General features: G+C 48.0%; 1 protein-coding gene across 13 annotated transcripts in view; it reads right to left on the bottom strand.

Moving 5' to 3' along the window:
• The window catches only part of STS (steroid sulfatase), a 485,388-nt gene that overhangs the window by 353,361 nt on the left and 108,530 nt on the right, over positions 1-23,497 (bottom strand). For 12 of the 13 annotated variants that reach the window (XR_012127519.1, XR_012127520.1, XR_012127521.1 and 9 more), the window contains 2 exons: positions 17,789-17,948; positions 11,136-11,257 (listed from right to left, as the gene is read on the bottom strand). Coding sequence is in view for 10 of the 13 variants with exons in the window: in XM_037013464.2 (XP_036869359.2) it covers positions 11,136-11,257; positions 17,789-17,948 (282 nt within the window). In the remaining 3 variants the exon portion in view is untranslated. Of the gene's footprint in view, positions 1-11,135; positions 11,258-11,280; positions 17,464-17,788; positions 17,949-23,497 lie in introns of those variants that run through there. The other variant, XM_073227940.1, reaches the window with a different exon arrangement.

Genomic DNA, 23,497 nt, shown 5'->3' with positions numbered 1-23,497 from the left:
TGTGGGGCGGACTGCTAATCAAACATCCTCTGATAGAGGTCTGAAAACTGCCTCCTAGGAATGAAAGAGACAGCGGCTAGACAGAGAAGCAATGCACGTGAAGCAAAGCAGAATCAGGCGCAGAACTCACCATGCTTTCAGTGTTTTCGCATAAAACCTTAGGGACCTTTGCACCAGCAGGCATCACACACCTCTTTAATCTGCTTTCACAATTTGCATGTATAATGGTAATGGTCACTTTTGTAACTACGGGTATTTAGTGACCAAATGACCCAAGTACAAGATAAGTTACTGGAATGAAACAATGCAAATTGTCATGGGGAACCATGTGGTTCTCTGAGAGACCCCAGCCTTAGACAAGCTTATTCAACGGGGAGTGAGCCTGGGTGGTGTTCCTGGAAAGAAATGGGTTGCACGGTACAAGCAAAGTGAATGTGTCATAAATGGGTGTATTACAGGGAACCCGTAATGGGACGCCGCTGTACTGGGTGTAGTTGATGTTGGGAGGGGCGGCACATTATGTCTGCGTCCATTTACACATGCTCAGCACACCTGCTTTTCAGAGAGTAGGCACAGCTAGCTGACAAGCAGAGGTCAGACTGCAGAAAGAATGTGTAGACATGGTCACCTCCTCCAGGGAGTCCAGAAGAGAAGTGGGTGGGTTACCTGAGGATGCTTTACATCAACTCCTCACTTCCGCCTTTCCTGCCAGATTTCCCTTGGAAGCATTTTTAGGGACACCTGCAACCCCTTGGCCTCCATCCTCAGGGGTAGTGGGTCAGCCAGGCCAGCGCTGTTACAGAGACAGGAGGGCAGGAGTCCCTGCTGCTCCTGGTCTGAACACCGCGAACCTGGAGAGTGGTTCAAACTTGAAATTCGACTCAAGTCTCGGGACACTTAAAACCCCCAAAGAGTGCAGGCTCCTGGAACAAATTCATCTTAAGGGCATGTATTTCCTGCTGGTGTTTGAAAGCTGCACACACGGGCTCTGTTATTACCGCCTTAGCCAAGCCGGCCGGGACGTGACCTGGTAGACAGACCCAAAGGCCGGTCAGGAAATGTCCGGCATGGTCTCCTGGGGGGGACGGTGCGAGCACTCCATAGCTTCACGTCTAGGATCAAGAATTACTTTTTCTGAAGATTCAATGGGTAGGCTTTCTATGTTACAATCAAAACGTCTTGTAAAATGATAGATTGCTTATTCTCAGCACTATTTCTTCGGACCACTAAATTTCATCAAACAAAAGCAATGGGTCTGCATTTTGCTGCACGTAGATTTACAAGATATGGGTCCTTGCTGTGAGATTCTGTTGTTATTCACCAGCGACTCAGGAATTGATGTCTTTGAAGGGAAAGAATAAATCCCAGTCTTGGGATTAAATATGAGGCGCCAGGTGTCACCTTATATTTCTAGTGGGTATGTGTAGTTCCACCTCCAAAAATTATATTGACAATGAATCTTACCCCGGATTTTTCCATATGCTAGAAAAATGTGTATTAAAGAAATGGTTCTTTCACTATGGTTATAACTCCAGTGGATGCAGAAAAAAGATAGTTTATTTCTCACCTCTGTGACAGATAAATAGTTTAACTACAATGGGAGCTTAAAAACATTAATAACTGAAGTTCAGTCAACTAGGAAAGCAGTTATTAAATGTTGAAGCAAGCACACAGGGGCATGAAGAGGGACATGTTTTTAAAACGTATTTTGAGGAACCATAAGAACAGTCCCTCTACTGAGGTTTGAAAAATGCTCCCAAATTTAAGAGAAACAATTGTCACAAATAACAGTCAAAGACGTCAGTGGCCTGTGGTTATGGTATTAGGTCCCCGTAATCCAAAATGCTGTGGAAATCACCACCTACCCGCTGACACATATCTTTATATGGAATCACCACCAAATGGATGCAACTCCTCAGTTCATGAGAAAGGAAAGCTGATAGTCATTTGACAAAAAGACAAATAGAAATTCCGTGAGAAAAGCTTGACTCCTAGGCTGGATCCTGACTCGGTGACTTCCGAGTATAAACCTGAAACAGCTACTTCATCAATGTTAAAATAAATCAGGGACAGGGTGAATCCAGTGGGTCTGGGGTTCCCTGAGATTCCCTGGGATCTGAGGGGTGTACGACCCCGGAACAGGAAGACAGATACCAAGAGCAGAGAGAGACCATACACGCCATTCGGCAATGCTCCTTCTTTGAAAAGAAGGGAGTCGGACACTAAACCTGAAATACGGTTATGTTCTAACATTTAAGAAGATCAGTTTAAAGGATCAGTTTTAAAATCAGCTTTAAGTATTTAAAATTCAAGCATCAGTGGCTCCCATGGACCTCTCCGAGTCGGATCACGTTCCACTCCCTGCAAACCTAATAACACCCCCTGGGGAGGGCCCTCAGGCTTCTCCTCACCTTTACCCCAAGTTCCTGCCTCTCCCGATGAGACAGGAGCCCCACACGGCATTCCGAATTCTGGGCTTGGCATCTATAGCAGCTGTCAACACAGCTCTCGGGATCCAGACCCCAGAACTCCCGGCTCTTCTAAGCCTCCCCAGATTTCCAGATGGCTGCCCTGCAGAAGTCTGAGCGTCAGAGAAGACAGTTCAGAAAACTCTTCTGTGCTCAGGTATGAACGCGGCGCCACAAAACATAACCAGAAACATCTCACGTTGCTGCAGTGCCATTTGGGGCCATTTCTAACCCATGGGGGCCCAAGAAAGGCACCCTCACCAAGAACATGGATTCCACAAAAATGAGCTCACCTCCTTTCTGCTCAAGCCCCCAGGCAGCCCACCTCTTCTGCTCACACTGCTGCTTCCCTGCAGTTCGGTGAGGCCCCGTGACGAGTTCTGGCCCCACGAGAGCAGCATGGGGCACATCTTTTCTAGGCCAAAGCGCAGAAGAGCTGTCTCCTGTGCTGGTGACATTCCAGTTGACGGGTCTCAGTATGTGTGTCCCTGAGTGACTCGGTCGGCTGGGCTCCTTCCTCCTAGACTGTCACCTCCCCACTATTAAAGGCATGAATGCACCACACCGTTTCGTCTGGGCGACACCTGGGGGCTCTCACCTCCCCTCTACTGAAGGCATGGATTTACTGCACCATTTCGACTGGGGGAACCCTGCAGGTAATGTCTGCAGACTGCTTTATTGCACCTGGGGTGGGTTTACTACTGACACGGAGAGGGGAACTGCCAGAAATGCTGCTCAACATGCTCAATGCAATGGACAGCAGCCCCCACCCCCACCACAAAGAACTGCCTGGCCCTCAAAGTCAACAGAGGCCAGGTTGAGAAAACCCTGTATGTATGGCAGCCGTTAGAAGAAACCTCATCTGGGACAGGCGCCTGTGGTATCAGGGCTAATGGTTACCACAGCCTGACTTGAGTCCCTGCATGAACCCATCTGAGTGGTAAACCAGGAAGTAAAGCATGACTTATTCTCAGTGAAACAAATCAGAAGCTGGCCTCAGATGTGCACCAGCCTAAGCTGTGAAGACCTGGCAGCGAACGGTAGGAAGGAATTACCAGCTCTGAAGAAGAGAGAGGCAGTGCAGAACAACTCGAGTACAAAGGTGAGGATGAGACCCGAGGATGTGAGTTTTCTGTGCTCTTCTGAGCAAATTACGATGCAGGAGGGCAGTGCAGGTGCTCAAAGCATCTCTCATTCCAGGGGAGGCAGGTGTCTTCATGAAACAGGTAGACACCTGGCTTGCTTAGCCTGATGCTGCATAAGACTTGCACAGAGACTAAGCAGAGAGAGAGAGAGAGGGAGGCAGAGACTGCAGTGTGCAGAAGGCAGGGGCTTGGCCAACGGTTTTAAAGGCAAGTGTTCAGGGACCAGTGGATGGCTTCTCTTGGGATACAAAAAGCCACCAGACGTTAACCCGTCTGTGTCCAAGTGCCCAGTCTGCTCTTCCGTAAAATGAGGGCAATCGTGGCATTGCCTGGAGCATCAAAACTTTACTCTTAGGTGTTAAGCTCTCAGAACAGTACCGGGTATGTAGCAATGACCACCCAGGAATATATGAGACTACAAAGCTGCAGTCGATCTAAATGGAAAACACATTGGCTTCCATCTGCTCTTAAATCTCTTGCCACTGTAAGGCATGTCTTAAGACAGTCTTTTCCCCACCTAGGATTCTTAAAGATTAGGGACAACTAAGTTTAAATGACTTCAGCATTGCCTCTTAACGCATCACTCCCCTTTGGATTTCCCCTGGACGAATGGTGTTCAGGTGCAAGCCTTTGCCAAGATTTATGCTGACCCTTGAAGGGTGCCATGCATACAGCATATAGGCCACACACAGACATCGTGGGCTCCCAGTGCTGGCAGGGTTTCTGCCTCTATCACCATCCTGAAGCTCTTCAAGAACCACTTCAAATACTGTTCTGCTTTCCCGCAGCAGACAGCTCTCTCCAAGGGGACCCTCGCCTGTACCTCTGAAATGCTGTCGCCTACTGACATCTGTAATTCCATCCCTGGTTCCCAAGGCCACAGGGGCCTCACTGCTTCTGCAATACACCTCAAACACCATTCTGTGTGTTCCCCGATCCTTGCAGCCATGTAACACCAACTCCCTAATTTGTTTCTTAGATCCAAAGATGTTACAGTGTGGCCCCCACTGGAGCCACCCCGGCCCCAGTGTCTTCTGAGGACACGCACATGATCAAAGAGCACTGTGGACCCAGCCCTCTTTAGCTTGGCCCCAGAGGCACAGTCCTACCATTTCCCAGTAGCCCCAACCTGAGTGATTCAGTGCTGGGCTAATGGGTCATGGATCGTGTTCTGCCTTCTCCGGCAGCTGGCTGCAGTAAGAAGGCAGAGGACGCAGCCAAGGCCGTGGCTGAGAGGACGTCCCTCAAATCCAGGTGGGAATCAGAGCTCCCCTAGCTACCCCGGGTGATGCCTGACGGTCCAAAAACAAAAACCTCTCTTAGGCAGAGCCTCAGTTTTCACGCTGGGAGACAGAAGCAGAAATCCTGGCAGCAAGTGGATGCCCAGTGCATGCTACATCTGCCCTGCCCCTCTGTGCCTCTGTGTGCTGAGATCCTCCTCCGCAAGGCCCCCCACAACACCTCCTCCCCAACCCCCACCCCCAGCAGCGTGTCCAAATCCCCATCTGGATGTTATCCATGGTTTTGTCCTGCTCAACGATTTCACCATGAAAGCACACTGTGAGGTGTGTCACTGTCGGTGGACCCCATTTCTCTTGCTGGCTTATTTGCTCTCTGAGGGCAGGAACTCTGTCCCACCTCTCTCAAATGCCCAGCATGCAGTGCCTCCCACAGAAGGATGGCCTACAGGATGTGCTGGGTCAGCCCGTAACCGAATGAGATGATGGGACCAGCAGCAGAGGGCTGGGAGAGGGAAGGAGTTGGCTGTCATCATGACGGCCGGTGTGGGCACCGGGAAGTCCGCGCTCCACGTCTCTCCTCGGGGCCACCTGGGCATCCTGCCTAAAAACCATTCCATGCCCGACACGGTCCGAACCATGTTGGAGACGCAGGCTGCTGGGACGCATCTGGTAATGGCAGATAAATAGGTGAGGAGGTCCAAGGCTTTGGAAATATATCTATATGGGGTCTCTTGGTGGCCAACATTGGGCAGCCGTCAGAATTAAGCAGGACACGTGAGTCACCATGCCATCAGAGGGGGATGTCCATGGAGGGGCATGGGGGTGGGACACAAGTCAGGGATGGAGCCCGTCGTGGGCAGAACAGAGGTGACATCCCCAAAGACAGCTTCAGCTCAGGAACAAGATGACAAGGAGCTATCCCAGAAACAGTCCATGGAGGTGTGCAGACGCCCAGACAGACTGTTAGGAGGCAGAGCCATCTCTGTGAGTGTGAGCACAAGAATTTCCTGCCTTAGAGGAGGATGCACCTGTTGAGGGAGGGGCAGACTCTAGAAGCAGACAGTGTTGGTTGGGGAACCAGCTCCGTAGTCCCACTCTCTTACTGTATGTGACGTCCTACAATCCTGTCTCCCTGTCTGCAAATGGGAGAAATCACTTTGGGGGAGACTGCTAGCTGCTCTCCCAGCCTTCCACAGTCACCTGGGCACGTGGGCGCCCATAATGAAGGTTTCACCTCCTAGCTGTGCACGGCCGGCCCACTTCTGGAGTGTGGGGTGCAGCTGGGAGAATCTGGATGTCTTTGTGGGGAGATGGCTGACCTTCACGCCCTTCCTTTCTCCCTTGTCCATCCATCCCTGCGTGCACCGCGCTGCCCCTGGGTGGACTGCAGCATCCTTCCCCACCAAGAGGAAGCTGTTGCACCCTGCAGGTGGTGGCAGCGAGCCCGGAGTTGGCATCGCTGAGATGGGGGCCCGTCCAGTCCCCCATGAGAGGGGGATGCAAGCTGGCCTCTGATGGAAGCTTCTGTTACTCACTGTTTTCTGCTACAGCCAAACCCGATACTAATACAACACAAACCTCCTTTAACTATGAAGATCAAAAGGGACATCTAAGGCGAAGTGCATAGCACAGCGTCGGACAGGCGGTACGCATGGAAGAAAAGGTGCAAGGATGTATTCTTATGACATAGCTCATCAACAGATGAACAATGGTCATGTTAAAGTGACAGAGGCCAACAATAAGGATTTGCAAGAGTAAATTATATAACCAGCCAGCACACATTTCTGTATAGAGAGTACAAAGGTGAGGGAGACACAGTCATTATGATGACGTGCCTCGGTCAGAACTGAAGTGGCCATGTAGAAAACACCAGGTCCACCGGAAGATGGAGGCAGAGACTCAAGGAGACAAACTGGCAGAAAGCAGATAGTCCTCCTGCTGACGTCACAGAAAAGAGATGTGCAAAACATTGCAGAAAACCAGAAAAATGGCACAAACAATTCTGTAAGGGAAAAAGAGGCAGGAGAAGTGGTACGTGGTAGATTAAAATAAGCAAATAAGCTGGTGCTAAGACTGAACCAAGGGTTTTAGCCTTCAGAAACACTGCGTTTTGGGGTATTCAGGAAAGAAAATCCAACACTCATTTATTTTGTCTCTGTGAAGAAGTCCGTAAGCATCATGACACATTAACAAAACTCAAGAGCCGGCACTTTTTCATCCATGACATTAATGTAATCTGAGGTCAGACGTGTGAAAACTTTAGTAGAAAAGTAGGTGTCTATTAAAAAAAAAAACTGTCTAAATCTGTATGAAAGGTACTATGAGGTGCCATATGACAATATATTTTAACAGACTAAGTTGGAGAAAAATAAATCCATCTGTGAGTTTCTCTTTTCCATTAAAGGAAATAAATGGTTTGGAAAGCTCAGCTCATTAACTGGAGAGTCTGAGCAAATGAGGACATAAAATAAATAAAATTTTAACCCCTTCAGGAAGGGCTCTCCATCCTCCTTTGTCACTCCTCCTGCTACCTGCTGAAGCAGATTCCACCCCCCAAGTGCTGCTGCAATTATGGGTGCGCACGTTCACGATGTGGCTCAGAGCGCGTGTCACGGCATTAACGGGTCAATGCCTGAAAAGCGAAGGGCAGTGGGAAGGCAGCAATTGCTTGAGGTATTCCAGAAGGAAAAGGAGATTCTAGGACTTAACATATATCCTGGAAACGGTTTCCATATCTGTGTTTGTTCCTTATTGTTCGGGAGAGAACCTGTCCTTCTCGAAGTCACCTCCAGTGTGGGAAAGTCTGGTTTTCGTCTGAAGATGCTGCCGCTCATGTTAGCACAGCTTCAGCCCCTCTATAGATTATCTCTGACCCTTTAGGTCCGACATCCAATTATCAGACAAGGAAGGGCATTCAACGAATATGCACTGAAAGTATCAAGGAGGAACAGGGCCCCGCACAGCCTTTCTTACACTACTCCACCCACGACACGTAAGCAGCTGTCTTAGATCTCCCCTCTTCTCTGAGGGGTATTTTAGAGGCAAAGCTAATGTTTCTGTGGAATGAAAACTTCAGAGAGTGAACAAAATAAACCTTTTTTCTTCACTTACCACAGTAAGGCTGTTTTGATGGGAAACCTTACTGATCTCCTAGTTCGGAAAGAAGGTTCCTTTTAAAAAGTTGGGTATGAACCCATTGTTTTAGAAGGAATTTTATAATCCTACTGCTTTGTCTTGTGATTTAAAAAAAATGGTGCTTTTTTTTTAACTCAAAGAAAAAAGTCTCCAATAAATTGGAATTAAAAATGCAGCAGGATTTCTGAGGCCTTGTAGGCTGAGCGTCAGGATGACCATATCCCAATGATTTTTCTATGATCAGCTGGACTGCAGACTCTGACATTAATGAGAGCATTTATTTTATAGACCATATTCATCAGCTTGAGAATATGCAGCAGAATCCTGGCACCAAGCACCTACCTCCCTTCTAAGATAAATTTTACCTGTAAAATCAAGCTGTCACTACATTTGATTTTTAATAGCACTGATTCATATGTCAAAACTTAAAGCCAAGGTTTTTAATACACACTGAACGGTGGATTTTAACTCAAAATTCCCATTTTAATGCAAGAAAAGTTATCAGTGTTATAATAATGCTTTTGTGAGTTCTTTCACACTGTCATGGGAATAATGCTATCAGATCATAATTAAATTATGTCATTCAACTCGCTGAGACAAGTAAATTATAGAATTATTATAATTATGGAATTATTATAGAGAAGACATCATATACGAAGGTTAAAAGGGATTCGTATTTTAAAAGGGTGGAAACAGAACTCGAGCTCTAAGTTTTTTTTGCAAAAGTAAGTATTTAGTAAGTCTAGAATTGTCACGTTGGTACTTCAGTCCTAAAGACATGTGTAATCAAGTGAAGTTACTGCTATGGCCAAACTGTTGGTCAGCTAGGTCGCCCGGATGGAGGGACAAAGCCTGGATTTCCTGGGGTTGCCAGTCACCCTGGTGTAAATCCCCCAAGCAGGGCTGACTTCCCGTCTGCAACCGTTGAACAAGCTGGCGCGATTCCTGGCCAGTCCACTGCCCATTACTAAACCATACTAAATTTCTCTTCTCGTCTCTTGAATGTCAGGGGGTGACCCTTTGATACTAAGAAGTCTGGGAAGTGTCCCAGGGTTAAGAGATCTCCTACCACAGTAAGCCTGGGATGTTCCAAGCCGACTACACCAACCAGTGATCCTTTGGGTTCTGTTTTCTTAGCAGAACAGGTCGCTCCACACAGAGAAAAGCCCACCTTCCCTACACATCCCTGTGTTCCCAGAATCTCACACAGCCTGCCCCCCAGGTAAGACAATACGACTTCTGGGCAGGGAGTCTGGTCTGGTTTCCTCCCCGGAAGATGCGCTTCCTAACACAGGGGGCAACACATAGTAGGTGCTCAGTAACCACCTGTAGAGCAAATGACAGATGAAATACTAAGTAACCGCTAAGCGTGAGGGACAGCCACATCGGAAACCACTGTTGGCACGTTTCAGATAGAACCTCAAAAGTAAGTAAGAGATGTTTCATGAAGCCTGTGGTTTACTGAGACCCTTTGGGCAGAACGAAAGATTCCAGCATTGAGATACTGTGATTCCTCCTCTTTTCTTGTGAGTTTAAGGAAGGAGATTTTAAGAGGAACTATTCATTGTCAAAGGAGCAGATTTCATCCCAGGGCCAGCTGCCTATCAGAATGTGGGTCTTGTTTTTCTCACTCCTATTTTCTGCCTCTTCCTGTCCTTTTTCTCTGCACTCCTCCGGATCATGTGCTTCTCCAGCCCCTGATTCAATATGTTCCTTCCGGCTTCTCCAACTGGGGTGGAGTTGGGGAGGGGGCGAGGGGAGCTTGATGCAAATGCAGTTTTTGCAAGGTTTGGGATTGACTCTGGACTGACTTCTCTAAGAGCCAAGGATCACAGAACTTAGTCCCTCGATTTCCCCCACAGTCCATGTAAAAAGAAATGGGGGCTCTCATTCATTACATGACTCGGACGGACCGCACTGCTGTCACGAATCTGAAAGAGAAATCTAAGCCTAGGGAGATTTGGGGTGGTGGATACACCAATGAGGCAGGGGAACAGAAGCCTCCCACACCTCGAATCCTAAGCCCTTCTTTTCATCATGTTCCTCTTCTAGACAGTATCACAAGTAAGCTGCTGGTATTTAAAGCACCGTCAGTGAAGGGTAAAGCCACTGCGATTTTTGCAGCTAATCCAAGGGTTGTAATTTTCCACTTCAAACATAACAGAGAGGCTGTTCTTCCCAGGGGAGATCCGGTAAACTGGCTGGGTGAGTGGGGTAGGGATGGGTGGGTTGAACACCAGTATGAGAATCCTCCTGAGTTTGGGAATGAGCCATCGGGGGTGAGGTCACCAGGTATCTCGGGAATGTGCAACCTCGAGGAGCAGAATTCCAAAGCACAGTGGAGAAGAGGGGGTTCTGCTTAACCTACCCAGAGGGAATTCATCTACTCCGGCGTCTACATAGCCGCACCAATAGTTGCTGGGTTTCCATAGAAACCTAAGCCTCTGAGTATTATGACCGTTCTTGTAATTCCAAGTTTACATACATGAAAAAATAAATTCTGAAACCTCTCCCTATCCTTAGCATGATTGCTTCATTCCATTTGTTCCTTCATGCTCATTAGAAATAACAGCAGCTCTAAAAGTGGTCTCGGAAGACCCAACTTAGATGGGCACGAAGAACATCCGGTTTGGGAAACAGAATGACACGAAAGCATTTGAAATTTGGTTTAAAGACCTCAATCCAGCAGAGACTCACGATGCGTGACAAAGGACAAATCAAGGGGTCATGATCTGCCGTCTTTCAGGCTCGAGAGGGCAGGGGAAGCTGTAAGAAGCACAAGTCCCAGCCGTGCCCGGAGCCGAGGGCCTGTCTGGCTGGAGGGCAGAGGGAGCGGCGGGTGCCCGCAGGGGGACCTGGGCAGCTGCTGCAGCAGGAAGAGGGCTGCAGAGCCCTGCTGAGGGCTGGGGGCTGCCTCTGCCTGGAAGGAGGAACCCTTCCTTGGTGCATGCACAGGTCCTACCTGGACAACTATGGGACCGCAAAGAATAGGGAGCACAGGTGGAGGAGAAGGGACTCAAAGCCAAGCAGAGTCACACTTTGGGGCATCTCTTGCCTCGGCAGAGCAAAGCCCCCGGGCAATGTCATCTGCTCGCACAGCACGGTTGGCACAAAGCACTAGACACAAGGGTGCATCTTTTACTCACTGTTCTGCGGGTGCCAACGCACGGCATTTAGGTAGACGTTGCAGTAATGAAAGAGGAACTCGTGGTCCGAGCGTTGGCTTCTCCCTTGAAGCAGGGGCATCAGATCACGCCCATCGATGACCCTGTGGGATAAACCAGGGAGGTATCAGCGGGTGAACGTCCATGTCACTCTTGGGCAGAAATGCCCTGACTTCTGAGCTGTCCTAACCCAGAGCACAGCAGAGCTACACAGTTGCAGGAAGTAACCGAGGCAGAGAGCGCTTGCTGACCCCTGTCGGGTGGCATGTGTGTCTCGGTGAGGCCACTTCTGCCTCGTCTTATCCTTCAGACAGAACCATACTTGGGACCGCACACCTTCCATGACAATGGGGTGGAGAATCGGAGGCCAGACGGCGTGACTTATGCACGGGCACGTGGCCGGGAAGAGCCCGTATGTTGGACCCCCAGCCGACTGGGCCATGCATGGGCTCAGCAGCTCTTTCCTGCTGCGTCTCCTAAACCCTATTTTCTGCCTATCGCTTCAGCAGTGGGAAAGCTTTGGTCTCCACAACATACAGGTCTACTGAAAATAAGAAAACCTGACAGTTTGGGTTAAAAAAATACATATACATAACATGAGAGCAACCTGGATTGGATAGACTTCCATAAAAATGAATTTCTCAATGAGACTGAATTCACTGATAATAATAACAATGACATTAAGTTACCCCTGGGGTGGGTTGTTTTCAAATATAAAAGTTTCTCCTTTCTGCTGGGGTATCTCTCACTATGCTGGGAACGTTCCAGACCATCAACAACAGATGATGTACAACTGGACACGAAGAAAAGAAGATTCTTTGGAGTTTAAAGACAGCGAAAAAGCCCAATGCTTTGTTTTGAGGTAAACATACATTAACAACCACTAGAAAAGGTGATGTCATTGATATCATGGGGGCCACTGCCATGGAAACAAAGGGTCTCTTTGAAAGAGACCGTTCACCTTGAGGACTTTCTTTCTTTGATGAAAAATACTGCATCTCTGTCACCCCCTATTATAAGGGGAAACTGGAAGTCTGGCTTGGGAATGCAATTTGGGTAAGGGTTCTTGAGAGGTCCTGCATCCCTCGAGCTTTTTCTCTGGTTTATTTTGGTGTCCCGGAAGACCCCGTGCTGTAATTACAGGCTCGGTGCCTAGCACTCCTGTGGCCTGCAGCCTGGTTCTTCATCACGCACTCCGCCGAAGTCTACGGGCTGAAAATATTCTACTATCATCCGTTAAAACTAAGAACAAAAGCCAGACCTGGCTCACTTCCCAAGCCTGCTTTTCCTGTTGGCCGTGAGAGCAAGGGGCACGGTGGGGAGACAGCTCTATGCAGACGCTGCGTGTTCTCTGAAATGCTATTTTTCTATCCTGACACGGCAGCTGCGCCTTGTTCCTTTCCAGTCCCTTTTGAGAAAGGCTCCGTCCTTCATAATATGTGACACTGAAGAGCGCAGGGGAGAGGGGAGCAGGTGTGTGGGTCGGTGGGCGTAGGACGCTGCCAGGGCAGAAGAGGGCATGGGATTGAGGGAAGGATGGAGTCCTGCGCCCTCCCACCTCGACCCCACGTGCAGAGACAAAGGCCTTTCCGTGGCCGCTTGGGGGAGAAGGAATCTCTGTTTCTCCGCCACCATTCACCTCTGTTTCTTGAAGCCATGAGCCCATGATGGCTTTTGGTCATAAGCTAACAAAAACTCAGTTCTTGGCTTCAGTACACAAGGCAGAACTGCTTCCTTAAGATGGGTAATTCACAACCAAACTGGGTCATGAGAATACAAACGGGGATTTAGTTTAAAAAATTACGACTCCCCCGTCTCACCAATTCTTCATTCTTAAAAGAAAAATCTTTTTTTTTTTTCTTTTTTCAAGGAGGGAAGGCAAGGCTATTCTGCCAACTTCTTGTTCTTCAAATGCAGAGACCCATCTCCTTATTTTTTTTTTACATCTTACACCTAATGTGCTCTTTGTTAGAGCAGGCAATAAGTCAGGCTTCTATGAGAGCCACTATTTGAGAGAGCAGTAGAAATACGGCCTGTCGGAAGGAGCTTCATTTCTGCCACGAAAAATTGAAAATGATCCTAGTGAGCTAAACATTTAAATGGTGTCTAAGCTATCAAAACACTTGGGATTGTTTTCAACCCCATGTGCAAAGCCACCATTTGCCGTGGTGAGAACCTGGAGACAGCACATTTATTTCCCTTGGAGTTGCTGTCAAGGAAACGTTTCCATCATGTCACAATTTGCAGCGGGGGCAATGCACTCTCAAAGCCACACCAAGACTTGCTGCTTCCTATGGAAATCGTCCACTCGACCTTGTCTGCCAATGAATTTAAGTTTTCATACCAAGTTTGTATTGACAGCCACTGCTACAAATTCAGATGAGTTCTTTCACAGGGTCTGCTCCATGCTGGGGAAAATGGGTTTGTTTGAGATTGTTTTTCATTTGGAAAATGGGATTATTCTCCATGAGTTCCTGACCCACAAGGAGAGTCATAATATTAACCATTGCTTTCCAAGGAGAGCTGTTTCTGAATTTCAGGTCAAATTAAATAGCGTCGGGGCCACTCTCCTGTAATTGGAAAGAGCATGTTTGCAAATGTTCCCCAGGCTGCCGTAACCTTGCATCCCATGAATGGGTTGCTCTGTCTCTTAGCTCTGAGCCAGTGGACCACCTGCTTTTGCCTGGCCAAGTCTGGGAAGGATTTGGGGGTCCCAGGAGAAGGGAAAGATTTGGAGGGACACAGAGAGAAGGTCTGTGGTACTGACAAAGAGGTTAATTTGGGGGCATAATGATTGTAAGTGACCTGTGTCATATTCAAAATAAAGTGATTTTTTTTTTTCAACATAGAAAGTAATAGTATAGGAAGCAATTTTAGGAGCTAGTATGTATATATGTAATAAACTTAAGGGAATACCATGTAACCAGAGTTATTTTCATAATTAAAAATGTTTCCATTCACAAATATGAAATATTCTTCCCTGTGGAATATAATTCAAGATCAGTTTTAAGTGGCTGCATGTATATCAAGCAGTTCATGTTTTGTCCTGCGAACCACAAGTGAGCTAGAAATAGCTCCTGTTTTATTCCACTATCACCCTGCACTGAAGAGGTCTTCTGTACTTGACCAGCTAATACCCATCAGCAAAATCTACTGGGAGAACTAAGTCACTCCCCTTGTCTTCATGAGACAAAAGCAATATTGAACATTAAAGTCATGATTTCTTTTCCTAACTCGTAAAAAAAAAAAAAAACAAGCAATCAAGTTTAATTTTATTTTAATGACGGAAGAGGAGAACTAAGTATTTCACCTCTGAAATTTGATTCCCTATCCTTCCCATCCAGCGGAATGGTCTACCGCCAACATGTAGATGTTTTCCAAAGGTTTCACCAATTACTGCACATCTTTATTACCAACATTAAGAGGCATGGTCATAGACTCACTGTGGTAATTTTCTGTCTGCTTGCAAAGATGAGACCGGCAGAGAGGTTTTCCATTTTAATGAATGACTGCATTTAGGCATTGTACTCTTTTTTGCTTAAGTCTCTGTTGCCTAGGTTTCATATCACGAGAAATGGTTGCCCCCCGCCCCCATGTATTTCCAGAATCAGCTTATTTGGAGATGCAGGGGGAACTAGCTTTCTGAATATGCCTGGGGTGATGGAACTGCAAGTTCTTTACATAAACCATGCCACTGAATGCAAATGAATCACTCATGTAAGATGGGAAAATTCACCACAGAGAGGATTGTCAGAGAAGCACAACATGGAGTGGAGCGATGGCTTCTTTTTCACCTAAGCAGAAAGCCTGCATTGATATCTCATCTCCCACCAAGCTCCCGGTTGGTCAGGAAAGGCCCTAAGTAGACACAAAAATGCTGCCAAAGAATTACAAGGTTGTCCTTGAAGACTTAGGGGTCTTCGGAAATGAAACACTTCTGTTCCTACAAAACATGCAGAAAGAAGTGAGGGCCCCTCGTGAAGTATTCCCCCGACAGCTTAGGTTCAACATGCTGAATGAGTTTTGATTCTCTGGAGAGATGTAAATGCGATATTACTCAAGCAAGAAATGAGGAAAGGTCATTTCCAGAAATCATAGTGGGAAAAAGTGGAGGCTATTTAAAGAGTAGAGATCTGTGTATCAAATTTACAGATGGATATACACAGGAGCACTGGGTCCAGATGCTTTTATTGAAAAGTCTTTATGAGGCTCTCCTTTCTACCACACGCCATCCATGAGCAAAGATAAGGGGCAGAGCAAGGGCTTCCCCACCTCAGACCTATTAGTGTACTGGGCTGACTCACTCGGTCTTGGGGGGCTCTCTTGTGCCCTACAACGCTGCAGGGTGCTAGGCAGCATCTCTGGCCTCTAGCCACCAGATGCCAGGAGCAGTTAGAGCCAGGACTATCAAAAATGTCCAGATATTGATGGATGGCCCCTGGGGGGAGGGGGAGAGGGTCATCCTGCTGACCATCCTTGCTTGACGCATTCAACGTTTCTAGGGAACATGTTTTCTGGACCTGGTTGGTGACATGATTTAAAAGAGATACGGTGTGATCATTATATCTCCACAAAGGAACTGGAAAGCAGATTTCTGCTTTCTTATCTGTGCTGGTTCTAGGAGGATAATAGTATTTTATAAGGCCTTGGGGCTGAACCCAGAGACCTTACCAGAAGGTTGGTTTCCGTAAACTAGAGTCCCTGAGAGCGATGAGAAGACCCTTCAGTATTGAGAAAGAATTCTGCTGATGACCATTGGCTCACATACAAGATATTGGGGTCTGCCTAAGAGGGAGGCTGCTTCCTTCCTCCAGGGGCACGTACCAGCAAACCAGAGGACCCTCCAGCAGCCCCAGACGGGGGTGGGTAGGACGTGCCAGTGGCAAGATTTCCCTCTGCGTTTCTACCTTTGTCTCTGAACTGTTTCGTTCCCCAACTGGATGGAAACCCACTTACAGCAGAATTGCATTCATCTGAATATCATGAGCCCTGACAGAAAAATGCCATTAATGAAATTACCTGGACACTCTGTGTGAGCTACTTAACGAAATATTAAGTTTTTTTCCAAGGGAAAGAGCCAGGGCCCAGGAGTAGATGTAACAAGGGAGTGAGATTTTTGGCTTCATATAAGAAGAGACTTTCTGTCGGGTACGGCTGCCAAGTGTCTGTCTGTCGCTAGGACAGAGCAAGAATGCGTTGAGTAGCGTAGATCTTAAAAGTCCCCTTCAACCCTCCGATGTTATGATTCTATGAGTCTGGATGAATATGAAATGTGGAAGCAGACAGAACACTCCCTAAGCATAAACAAAAATCACAGACTCACAGGCATTCCCTCTGCGACACCGCATGCTCTGCAGACCTGGAAGGTCGGGGCTGCTACTGAACCTGTTGCCCAGACAAGGAATCGTGGCCCAGTCGGTTAAACCCTTAACCAGCTGTGAAGCCAGGCATTACGGCTCGAGGCTGTCTGTTCTTACCCACAGAACCAGCTGCTGCCAAAGCAGGCATCCACGGGGGTCCCCGAGACCCTCTCAGGAGGTCTGCATGGCCAACACCATTTTCACAGTAACGCACACGGTTCCTGTCCTTTGCATAGCCATGCTTTCCGGAGAGGACAGGGGCCTTTCCCAGTGGCTGCAGGGCAGGCGCTGGTCAGCGGAGGGAACGCGTGCTCGGGTGCCCAGTGTTTTACATCTTTCTTCACACTTAACTGCTCCTAGGGTGAATGTCAATATATGCAACCCAATAAACGCCTCAGTCATGGAGAAGCACACACACAGGTCTTCAGACCATGAGGTGTGAGGATGGCTGAACTCTGTCATTCCGCCTTTCCCATTGCTGTGCATGTGTGTGCGTGCACACACATGTGTGTTTGGGGCAAGGGGTACCCAAAGCAGAAGGTGGAAAACAATAAGAAAAATAAGCAGCAAGCCAAGTTTGGAAGCCAGGGAGGTAAGCGAATGTGTCCATGGGCTCAGCCCCTCCTGAGGTGTTGTTCCATTTTCCCATTTCCCCGTTCATTCTTGCTGGCAGCTGATTTAAACGAGATTTGCAGCCCACCTTCACGGCATCGGCCTGGCCTGCCACCGAACTAATGCAAACAATTAATCAGTGCGTGTCAGTTAAATCTCCTCAGATTGGTAATAACATTCAAGAAGGAACGGTTGGCGATGTCACAGAAGTTACGTTTAAATTTAAGAGAAAGAATTTAATTTGGAACTTGCAAAATGGAGAGCCACTGGGGATGGGGCCCTTTCCTGGGGAACCAGGTGCCTTGCTTTCTGCTGCCGTGAATCGTTGCTGCCCGCGGCTGAAAGGGAAGGTATGGGGCTCACCTGGGGTCGGGGCTGGGGGCGAGAGGCCTATGAGCAGCCCATGAAGGGCACAGAATGGGAGACAGGCTCTGCGGAAGGGCATCCATCCACGTGGTGCCTCAGAGTTTACTTCCTGCTGGGATAGCGGGACTGACAGGGCGCTTTCACATCTGCAAGCCCACCAGGAAGTCCCATAACGGGACGTGGGTAACAAGTCCAGCCCGAGGTAGCACGCTGGACTGGTTTTGCAACACGGGCAAAGCCAGAGCATGCCTGCATAATGCGGATGAGCCCACAGCAAGCACCCCGGCGTCACGGTACCTGTCCTCAGGTAGCGGCGATCCGGCAAGCTTGACCACCGTCGGAAACACATCCATGTTGCTCGTGGGTTCGTCGATCTCCAGCCCAGCCTGAAGCACTCCCGGCCATCGGAAGATGCCTGGAATCCGGATACCTCCTTCCCAGTTATTTGATTTTCCCCCTAAAATGCCAAAGGAGAGGCAACGGGGAGATGTATGTTTGCTCAATGCTCAGCTGGCCACTCCCTTCAGTGCATCTCGTTGCTCAGTGTGGGTGGCCAGTTGGGGAGAAGCAAGCTCGATTCCATGAGAATGCAGGAGCAATTCAGTACAAAGGACGGTGAAAAGGGGACATGGGACACGGTCTCTGCTATGCCTGACATAGACCCAGCACGGCGCTGTGGTCCTGGAGCCTTGAATCTCACAGCAATAGAGGACTCCAGGGAATGACCCTGGACTCGGGAAGTTCAAATGCCATCGCTACTTTTTACCAGGTATGGGAGGGCAACATAATGATGCCCAAAAGTTCCATGTGCAAATCCCCCCAGTCTGGGGATATGGTAGCATGTATGGAAAAGGGATTATCCCAGGTTAGCCGAGGAGGTCCAATGTCATCGCCAAGGTCCTAGTAAGGGTAAGAGAGGGACACGAGAATCGGAACCAGAGAAGCAGGACTTGTAGTGAAAGAGAGGAACTGTGAGATGCTAGGTAGCTGCTTTGCAGAGGGACAAAGGTGCCGTGAGCCCAGGATTGCAGGTGGCCTCCCAATACTGGAAAAGGACACAGGGTTTCCTGAAAACCCTCAGGAAGGAACACCTGGATTTTCGCCCAGATGGGCCCATTTTGCACATCTGAACTGGCTCCAGAACCATTGCATCATCAACTGCATTGTTTCAGGCAGCAAATGTGTAATCTGTTAGAGCAGCCGTTGCAAACAAAACACCAAGTCTGTGCCCCTTGGGGGACTGAATCTGCCATCCTGATACTCGTAGGACAACGTGTGAGGTGGGACTACAACATAGGATTATGAGCTCATGTGCAGAGCCTAGTGCCTGGAAGACAGGAAAAAAGAGCCAAAATGGCCATTTTTTCAACATCTGTCATTGCTCTTATTTGATCACCAGTATAGCTCTCGTTGGTTAGTTGGGGAAGCGAGCTTGGTACCTAGGAAGTGACTGAATATAACCAGATGGGGCAGTAAGGGGGGGATTGGCTGGAGCTGCAGTGGTGACCTGACAAGTGGGTCAAAAGGTCCACGGGCACGTCACGGAAGATGCTCACCATAGCCTCCCACCATGGGCCTTGAGGGCTGGAGATGCAGTGTGGCGGCACAGGGCTCAGAGAGGCACGGCCGCACCACGCAGGCAGCACTGGGTGGCTGGAAAACCAGATGTGCCGATCCCCCAGGGTAATTCCCCCATGGCTCTATAACAAGGTACGCACACAGCTGCACACCACTGGAGTAATACGCTCAGGAGCCGAGGCTGGGAGGGACAGAGCTGAAGTTCAGCGACTAGAAAAGGCATTTCCAAACCAATGGCTGGTATGAAGAATTAAATGAAGGAAGCTGAGAACAGAACACTGGCTCATCACAGGGATATAATGCCCGGCCATAAACCCCACTTAAACGTAAAAGGTGAATTGCCCTAGATAGAGGTTTAAGGATCTTGAAGCGAATCCTCATTTCTTGATGCTGTTTCTCATGCGGGTAGACAGAACTGTGATGATTGTGGATGGGATCGTCACTGAGGACCACAGACCGAAATCCTTTTATGCCACACCCTAGATTTGGGAAGTTTACAGAGTTCTCCATAGTTTCCTCAAGCGGTCAATAGCCAGGCGAGCTGTGGGAGGCCCTCAATGTGGGAATGACCGTCTGGTTATCTTTGCGGCAGATGAAGCTCTCGGCATGTGCGCCTGCTTCTCCTTCCAGGAGACCAAGCTCACAGAGTGTCCACCTGTCTCTTCTCCTAGCAGACTGAGCTTGCAGCATTTTCTCTTTGAATTTCAACACAACAAAACAGCTACAAACTATGAAAGAGCCAGTCTAATGAACTGGCTTCTGTACTGTATGCATTGCCCCATGGGTTAAAAAGAAACAGAATAAATCCACGGGAGGGACCCCAAAATACTAAGAGAATGGGAAGCACCCTTTGACAGTTTATCTTCCGGATGCAATGTGGCATGGCGGGTTTTTTGAAACAGAAAAAGGGCATTTGTGGAGAATCCATAGCTCAGTTCCTTGTCAGGCAGCCAGGTTAATTTCTAGACAGATAGACTCTGAGGATGCAGAAAGGTAAGACTGGAGGACACTGAGGGAAGAGCAAATAGGAATGCTCCTTACTATTCTTGCAGTGCTTCTGTCAATCTAAACTGATTCCAAAGTAAAAGCTTTACTCAACATACAGACAACAACCTAGACCCAGATATAGGTAAGGATGGAGATGTGGATGGAGATGCACACCTAGGTATCAAAGTGCACATTCCTGTAGCTACACATGTATATGCGCCTGCCTTAACTAAGAACCTGCCTTCCCAAGATCGGAGTAGGGAGAATGGCGTGAATGACCTCACAGGCTTGTATGAGGACTGCTTCTAATGGCTCAGTTCCATGGACCGCGGCCCAGGTGACACAGACCGTGGCATGCATGCATTTTGTATCTCACACCCTTGCACGCACACCATGGGGACACGTGTACCTCTCTGCACTTCACAGATGCAACATCTGAGCTGCGCAGGCAATGCGCTGAAGGTTGCTCACCCGGCCAGCTGCAAAGTGCGATATGAACCCTGCCTCACCCGACACCAGAGCCTGAGGATCGAAGCAACTCCTCAAAACCACTTCATCTCTGTGGCAACACAATCGGAGCCGGCTTGTCTGGACGCTGCCTGATGAAGATCACAGGTCGGAGGATTTGGAAACTAAGAAAGACAAATCCAACCCTTACGTGTGAGAAGGACCGTGGCACTGAACGCCTTCCTCATCCTCCCGGGAGTTAACAAGCTCATCGTCTTTCAGGTACAAGGCAATGTCCAGGGACGGTTTACAGGGTCACCCGGTGAAGGGGAGGGGCACCCCGGTTGCTAGTCCGGGAGAGAGCGGGACAGAGGGTGGCTGTTAAGAACAATACCTTCCCACATCTTGGCTACCGTGAAAAGCGCCACTATGATGTGGAGGTGCAGGTATCTTGTCGAGATTATGATTTTCATTTCCTTTAGGTAAGTACACAAAACTGGGACTGCCTGATCTCATGGTTGTTTTCTTTTTAATCTCTTGAGGAACCTCCAGCCTGCTTCCCACAGTGGCCACAACAATTTACATTTCCAGCAACCCACTGTAGGAGGGGTTCCCTTTCTCCACATCCTCGCCAGCACTTCCTACCTCTCATCACAATAGCCAAGACAGAGAAACAACCTGAAGGTCCATCAGCGGGTGAGTGGGTAAAGAAAATGTGGCATATAATAATATATATACAAACATATATATTATCAATATATACATGTTATCATATAGTTATTATAGAATACATATTACATGTATGTACATGTATATGTACATGTTATATATGTATTATTCAGACTTAAAAAAGAAGGAAATCCTGCCCTTTGCAACAACATGGGTGGCCCTGGAGGACATTAGGACAAGTGAAATAAGCCAGGCAGGAAGACAAGTTTGTGTGTTGTCATTATATGTGGAATATAAAATATGCAACTCAGAGAAGAAGAAAACAGAAAGGTGGAGTCAGGGGTTGGGGCTGGGGGAAGAGGGCAGTTGCGGTCCAAGGGTACAAAGTTTCAGTCATGTGAGAAGAGTCAGTGTGGGGCTCGACTGTGCAGCAGGGTGAGTATTGCCAGCAATAGTGGAGCATACACCTGAGGTGGCCAAGGGGGTGCATCGGAAGCGCTCTCACCACAAAAGCATAGGACAGGGTAACTATGTGAGCTGATTGGTGTGTTAATTAGCTTCATCGTGGTTATTATTTCACAGTGGATACATGTATCCCCACATCAACTTGTATAGCTTATATATATATATACATACAATTATTATTAGTCAATCATACATCAAGAAAGTTGAAAACAATGTAGCAATGGAAATACTTGTTTTTAGTAAATATGATTGCCATTTTCACCATAAGAAAACCAAATAGTCTTTCCATCTCTATTACCATTTATATAAATGCCTATCCACGTGTACACAGCATGTTGTGAAAATGAACTGGATCGTCCTGTGGTGTACAACCACCCACAGGTCAGAGAGTGTCACAGAAATTCACAGAGGCAGCCAAGGTGTGTGCACACGTCATGATCGAAAGTCAGGGATCTGTTCTGCTCTAGGGACTTTGCTGGGATCCCAGACCTCCAGGTGATGGAAGAAAAGTCAATGGAAGCTCAGTGCATCACCACTTTGCAAACAAAACTCCCGGAGAGACCCTGGTAACGTCGTGCCTTGCCAGAGACTCAAGATCCTCAATAAAGCACCAAGCCACAGTGTCCCTGGTGGACACAGTTCCACGGGGGTGCGGAGCAGGGCTGTCCCTCTGCCCAGGTGAGATGCTCAGAGCACCCGGAGGAGGGCGCAGGGGAGCCTGCTGTGCCGCAGCCCCCACAGACCACGTACCGACCCCCCAGCAGGTCAGCTCTGGCGGCAGCCTGTGGGTTCACCCCCAGCTGGTTTTCTGAAGACAAACTCTCCTGGGGATATGCTCAACCTGGAAAATCTGAACCCCAGGAGTATCATCCTAAGACTCACGGTTCTGAATTTATATTCAGAAACTCAGAAAATTGATCAACAAACAAAATCTCACGCAGTTTCCTAAAGCTGTAAGAGCAGTGTTTTCACAGCAGTGGCAAAACATATACATATATATATATATACACATATATGTATATATTTAAAACTTTTAACAGATCATAAACACATCTGTGCACACTCTGCCTCTGGGAAAAACGTTTGGGGTCATGTAAACACACATGGCCAGCCATGTGTTGACAAGCAAATACCATTGCTTGTCAGATGGCGTAGCTCTAGCCTTCCTCTCCCTGCCATATTCCATCGAGAAGGACATGCACAAAATGTGTCCATCAGGATTAAAGAGTCAGCACGCAGCTGTCTCAGGAACTGCTGTGATTGCCACAAAATGAAGGTCACAGGGACGCGACCACTGAACACCAAGCGTGGCTCAGTGTGACCAGGAATAGTGGTGAAACAGTTTGCCCTGTTGTTGCAGGAACTACGCAAGCTCATTACGGGTGTTAATCACTCATCCTTCACCATCTGTACCAGGAGGGAGGTACCCCATTTCACACTTGACACAATGCTGGTGCAGGTTACACAGCAAGTAAGTGACAGGGCAGGTGGGGATCTAGAACGTGTGCTACTCAGAGCTGGGCTTTGCTGACAGGGTAACTATGTGAGATGATTGGTGTGTTAATTAGCTTGATCGTGGTTATTATTTCACAGTGGATACATGTATCCCCACATCAACTTGTACAGCTTATATATATATATATATATACATACAATTATTATATATATATGTGTTCCCAGGGTAACACAAAGAAATGTGAATGAGGATTGCACACTGCAGAAACCCCACACCTTCAAAGATAGTTCAGATCTACCCACACACAGCTGACACTGGGAGCCCACAGGAAGCACAGGGGTGCCTCTCACCAGCCCTGGGTCAAAAGATGTTGAACTGGCTTGTGAAGGAGAAAAAAGAAGGCT

Source organism: Manis javanica, chromosome X (genome assembly GCF_040802235.1).
Source record: "Manis javanica isolate MJ-LG chromosome X, MJ_LKY, whole genome shotgun sequence".
NCBI lineage: Eukaryota > Metazoa > Chordata > Mammalia > Pholidota > Manidae > Manis > Manis javanica.
The sequence above is the reverse complement of the archived record's forward strand: the minus strand, read 5'-3'. Positions and strand labels throughout refer to the sequence as shown.